Source organism: Ipomoea triloba, chromosome 15 (assembly GCF_003576645.1).
Source record: "Ipomoea triloba cultivar NCNSP0323 chromosome 15, ASM357664v1".
Classification (NCBI taxonomy): Eukaryota; Viridiplantae; Streptophyta; class Magnoliopsida; order Solanales; family Convolvulaceae; genus Ipomoea; species Ipomoea triloba.
Window position 1 is genome coordinate 10217363 of NC_044930.1, and position 6799 is coordinate 10224161.

Genomic DNA, 6799 nt, shown 5'->3' on the forward strand with positions numbered 1-6799 from the left:
ATTTTTGGCTGCGTTTCTCCAACCGCATATCAATATCTCACTACATCTTATTCAATAAACAAATAATGAATATCCTTTGCTTATTCCATTTACTTCAACTTTCACTTCCTACCTCTTGTGGCTATAATAGATATTATCCAATAAGAGGTGCCTTAGCTTCTGTCACCGGGAACACGAAAAACCCAGAAGCAGCAATGGAACTTGGCTCTCTCAGAACTCGCAGAATCCATTACTTGCTGAGTTCTTGCGGGGCATTACAGCTATGAGTTCTTTAATCTTCTCTGGTTGACGACGAGAAGCCTACTGAGTCCAAGAACGAGGACCCAGGTTGATGCAGAGATCTTTTCCTTTATCATCAAGAGCAGCGCAGAACTTAGCACCGTCTTCAAGATTTGCGCTTCTATTCCCTTAAAGAAACCGAGAATCCCTTCTTTTCTAAGGATAGCACAAGCAACACCTAGAAGTGTTTTAGGTGGTTTGCGCTTGGGTTTCTTCTCCCCATCATCACTTGTGTCCGCAACTTGAATCATGACTTTGCACCTAAAAACAGAAGTTTACGATGAAATTGGTTTAGATTAAGCCAAAACAAAAATGTCAATTAAAATTGACTAGATTTGATTAAGATTAAGCCTAAGCAAATGCACGAGTATAAGAAATGTTATTAAGATTGTAGAAGCACCTGATAGCCGGAAAAGTAATAATTGTAGCAATGGTCTTTGAGAGTGCGCCTAATAAAAATGCGGAAAATGCAGAAAGGACTACTGGTGATGAATCCTTCCCCTTTGAAGTTTGTTGATCTTTCAGGAGCCGTTGCTTGAGCTGATCGAAAACTGTGTACTGCATGACATTACATCTAGATAAGGATCAATGTTTATACGCACTAATTATAACTTATTAACATAAAAATGCAATATAAGTTCAAAATATACACAGCATTAAGTTTTTAGGGCTTCACATAAATCCATCGACCATTCAACCAGTTTATTCATCAAATGCATTCTCAGAAAATTAAACACACCTGAATGGCAGGGTTGGATGTCAATAAAAGAGAAATTCCGAGACCATCAAATGCTTCGCTCAAGCTGCCTTCTGTAAGCGTTTTCCAAAGGCTTTTAGATTTTCCAAATGCACTAGTCTGCATCCTCAACGAAGCTGTATCCAGTGGCTACAAAACATCCCAAAAACAAAACATTTAAGATCCTTTGGTTGAGGAAGGTGATGGCGGGCAGATTAGAGAGGGCCATTACCCTGTGATTGTCACTTGTCAGGTGTCCTAGGCATTTAACAGGAGTAGAATAATCTCATGAAGCAAAGGGTAAAGATATTCAGAAAATCTGTAATTCGATGTTACAACAAAGATATTCATTGTTCTTGTTTCAGCTAAACCAATCGGTTATGAAAACTCAAGTATCCCTCATAACGACCTACATTCTCCAAGCTCAGTTCCCCATCCATCCACACCATTTCTTATCCAAAAATACTGATACCGATATATTTGAACTATGTTTCAATTAGAACCCCAGATTCCATTACCTTCCATCTCTGTAACTAGAAGACACCCCCCCCCCCCCCCCCCCCCCCCCCCCNAGCCCCCTCCCAAGGGTTAAAATCCAAATAAAGAGAGCCTGTTCTGGGTAAACATTTCTCATTCAAATGATCAAAGGATTAAAAAGTATGACGGATGTACAGAACTTAAAGCAAACTTCAATTGCTTATTTTTCTTTTCAGTAGAATTTCTAACTTCTCAGGACAGGAAGTATGATGATCTCAGTAGTACTAACTCAAAAAAAAATAATTTTAAAGCAAAGAGATGTTACTTGAGTCACAATGGCAGTACAAGCCCCAGCTGCAGCAGCAATAACCAGGTTGGCTTTTGTTCCAATGGATCTGGCACCACTTCTATCCAAATATAGTCTCTTAAAGTAACTATACCCATAGAAATAAACAAACTGGCCAATGAAAGAATGCAGATTCTTTGTTCCAAGACCTTGGTACAACGAAAGAACCCGACCAGTAGATAATGCCTCCAAAAGAACATCTGTTATATTCCTGGTAAACGGGCAGAACAAACCTTATTCAGCTAACTCTATATCTCACCAATCATTCCAAGCAATCATCCTAGTACAGGGTGGGAACCAAACTTGTAATGATTTATTTTGAATGTTATTGAGCAGCAAATATCCTCACCATAACAAAAAATGACAAGCAAAACTAAATATGTCCACTGCAAAGTTAAAAAATTCTCACCCAATGACCCAACAATAATTCAGAGATGTCATCATCAATCAAGATCTACCAGAACAATCTTGAAAATTAAAAATTAAAAAAAAAAAAAAGGGTGAAACTTCAATTATGATAAAAGGGTTCATCTTTCTCCAACTCCATCAACGACAGAAAGTTCAGTTCTTGTATTTTATGATGGCAGATCAAATCTTTTTGGCTTGAAATAATAATTAAAAAATTGTTATTGAAATCCAATTAATTAAAACATCATCATCATCATCATCAAATAAACCTCAGACCCAAAAACAAGAAGAAAAAAATTGAAATTCAAAAAACAGAAACAGAAAGAGGGAGGAAGAGAGAAAAGATCAAACCTGTATTTGCGGTGACCATGGGCTTGAAGCTCGGCTTGGTACTTGGTTTTACAGGTATCGAGCGGATACAAGATGGTGGTGCTGACTATAGCTCCAATGGCTCCGGATGTCGCCTCCGATATAGACTCCAGATCACCGGCACCCATATCTCTCCCTCTCTCTCTCTCTCTCTCTATATATATATATATATATCTCTCTACGGCACCGGAGATGAAAATGTGAAGCGAGTCAACAATGGGCACTTATAAATGAAAGACCAAACAGCAGTAAACAGTGCGGAAATTCCAAAGTTGGCGAATTGGCGAGCCGGTGTTGAGAGTTAGTAGGTGGAGACGTAACGGTGAAACTCTTTGAATTTGGCTTTGCTTTTTCGATTCGCAAAATGACGAGGCAGAGAACTAGGTATCAAGGTTCACATAGTATTATAGATCCGGAATTAAAATTATGAGGTACAAAATTCATATAAGTAAATTACAAAGTTTTATAATACAATACATAAAAGATTACTATATAAACGTATACACATGTTATATATATATATTTTTTAAATTTGATTTAGATATATAATTTGCATTCATACTTCATAGATACAAAATTTTACAGTATAAGACACAAAAATTCATAATATAAAACACAATTAGTAATTTGTTTCAAATACAAAATTCGTACTCTTAGGATACAGAATTTTATAACACAATAACACAAACTCAAAACATAAAACACTAGATACATATATGCATCAGGATTTACAGTGCATTGTGAACACTAGGGATGTAAACAACTCAAATATTTTAAATTCGAATATTCTAATATTTTGAATATAAATCCAAATTCGAATATATATTTTGATTCGAATTTTATTCGAATACAAATACGAATACGTGTATATTTGATTCGAATAATATTCGAATATTCGAATATATATATATATATATATATATATATATATATATATATATATATTATCTTAATTTATTGGAGAATTTGAAAAAAAATATTGAGTTAGGCATTTCGAATTCAAATATTCGAATCGAATCAAATCAAATATATTCAAATAAAGTGATCGAATCGAATACAATCAAATTTGACATTCGAATATTAATCGAATACGAATATGAATATTTATCAATATAGTCAAATTCGAATTGAATAGTGAGATATTTAATTCGATTCGATTCATTACACCCTACACCTTAGTAAACACATGTCCATAGTATAAAGATTGACAAACTTGTTAGTTTTTGCTAATTGGTTTTGGCCGTGCAGAGAGATTTGACAAATTATACAGTGGATTATATTAAATTTGTATAAAAATATATAATCAAACTTACTCTAAATCATATAAAAATAAAAAATAAACATGTAAAATGTTAAAAAACGAATAATATAGCAATCATCCACAACTACGATGTACGATAATCGATGTAATAATCGAAGAAATTTCCGGTAAAAGGATGACGTTTTCTTGGGATGTGTAACACGTGAATTAAAAACTCCTTTCCTACCTTTATTTTCATAGTTTATTTTGCACGTGATATGATGGAGGCCGGTAAGCGCGTTGGCGTCCGGTCCAAATAAGTTGACTAATATAGAATTTTGTTCAGGTGTGATCGTAGCTTAACGTGTTTTCAGTACAATTGTATCAATAATTATGCACATATATCAATAATATAATAAAAAGCACAACAAAAATATACTAAATAGCATATCATTACGTACACATCACCAAAAACGTATCATTAGATATACATAAAAACACTACACATTGTTCATAAATGCGTAATTAATTAGTTTTCAAAAAAAAAAAGCGTAATTAGGTGTGGTACATTTGTTTTGGGTGTGTTGTGCATTTTTGTGATGTATTTAATTGTTGTGCATTTTCTTAACACTATTGGTGTCTTTTTTAAGCGTGCGACCGCACGTTAAGGCGTATCCGCATTTAAGCAGAAATCGACTAATATATAGCCTAATCTCCCATGAAACTATTTTACGAGTTTTAATTCTTAAATTAGTTAAATAGTTAAATCTAATAAAAATGAGTTATAACAAAATTACAGATATAATTAATATTATAAGCACTATATAATAATTTATATTATAAATGTAGTACGAGTACATTATAGTGATTATACCAAAAGTAAAATAGAGAATTTGTAAGAAATAAAATAATAACATAACAAAATTGCAGATATCATCAATACTTTAAAGCATATATATAATACTTTATAGCATAAATATAATGCTTTATGGCAAAACTCTAATAGACATTTCGCAGGAAATAAAGTAATATTATAATATAATTGCACATATAATAAATATTTTAAACTTTATATATAATACTTTATAACTTAAATGTGATACACATTTTGTAGGAAATAAAGTAATAACATAAAGAATTACAGATATTATCAATACATTAAGTCTTATAAATAACTTTGACAAACTTTCAAGTATGTAATATTTATAAAAAGAACCTCATTCTTTTTTCCTGATCGATTTTCCAACAACCTTTAACAGTTGATATACTCGAATGAATTGATCAAATCAATCATCACTTTTTACAATGGAGCTTGGTCTCACATGAACCTCTCTCTCTATATGTGTGTGTGTGTGTGTGTGTGTGTGTGAGGGAGAGAGAGAGAGAGAGTATACAAACCACACACCTTTAGCACACAAACAAAGCACCTTAAGAACACAAATGACTCACCTAAAGTTTTAAATTGACGCATATTAAGTTTCAATAACTGACGCACCATAAGCATACAAATCACACACCTTAAGAAGAAAAACCACGCACATAAAGCTTTAGTTGACACACCTTAAGTTTCAACACTGACGCACCTTAAGCACACAAACTATGCACTTTAAGAAGGAAAACCTCGCACCTAAACAAACGCACAACTGCATCGAAAAAAGCCAATCGTGTGGGAACCCATTATATATATGTATATATATAGGATCACGTTCAGGTGAGAACCACCCGCCCAAGAGAGAACTGAGAACGCTTCACAGCGCGCCACGTGTCTAGATGTAGTTGCACCTAACGTTATAACTAGGTGCACTTAGGTGCATGAATGTTAACAAGGTAAATTACTTGCACTTGTAAGTGAAAATAAGTGCACAAGTGCAAGTAAAATGTATTACAGGTGCAAGTAAATTGTACACTTAGCATCAATACTAAGTGCACCTAATGTTATAATTAGGTGCACCACCTAGTTGCATGAATGTTAACAAAGTAAATTACTTGCACTTGTAAGTGAAAATAGGTACACTTGTAAGTGAAACTAGGTGCACTTATAATACAATTACTTGCACAAAAGTTCGAGTTATTTACGAAAATGCCACCGCGTCGTTTTTTTTAAATTACATCTGATTCATTGATCTTGACATGTGGACGGCTGCGCAGCGTTCTCAGTTCTCTTCTAGGCGATGGTTCGCACTTGAGTGCGCCCCTATGTATATATATACATGGGAGAGTTCATGTGAGAGCACCTCCTCCTATGAAGCTTCAGCCTTTAGCAGTCCTATTGCCTAGTACCGTGAAAGTAATTAACAACGGGACATATGGGAGAAAAATAAATTATTTTCACCAAAATGCCCCCAATAATTAAAATAAAAAATGAGACGGTGTATATGAGTTTAGCAATCCTGTTACTCTCATTGTCTCTTCATAGTACTAGAGAGCGGGGTGCTTGAGCCCGTTGACGAGGCTCATAAGCTTGTTACTTAGTACCATGAAGGTAATCAACAGCGGGACATGTGATTACTGATTAGTGTTCAGTGCTTCATAAGCCCGTGAACATATGTTTATTTTTTTATATAAATTATATAATAATAATAATAATAATAATAATAATAATAATAATAATAATATAATTATTACGGAGTATTATTATTATTAGTATTATTGTTATTGTTGTTGTTGTTGTTGTTGTTGTTGTTATTGCTGTTGTTATAGGTTAAAATAACAAAATACATTCACACTCTTAAAGGTCATTTTGTATGTAATCAACTATCAACTAATAGTTAATTTATCAAACATCTTTCTACGAACCAGCTAATGTTATAAGCTTGTCAAACCCACTAACAATTATTAGACCCGCGACTCGTGCGGGTTAGCCCGCGAACCTGCTTTATATATATATATATATATATATATATATATATATATATATATATATATATATATATATATATATATA

General features: G+C 33.4%; 1 protein-coding gene across 1 annotated transcript; it reads right to left on the bottom strand.

The window, feature by feature from the left end:
* Position 1: 1 nt before the first annotated feature.
* On the bottom strand, positions 2-2825 carry LOC116006697 (peroxisomal adenine nucleotide carrier 1-like). The gene is made up of 5 exons (XM_031247176.1): positions 2598-2825; positions 1818-2049; positions 1019-1165; positions 680-837; positions 2-540 (listed from the first exon to the last, which is right to left on the bottom strand). Exons 1-5 carry the CDS (start codon positions 2741-2743, stop codon positions 261-263), a joined length of 963 nt encoding a protein of 320 aa, XP_031103036.1. The 5' UTR covers positions 2744-2825; the 3' UTR covers positions 2-260.
* Between the last annotated feature and the right edge of the window lie 3974 nt (positions 2826-6799).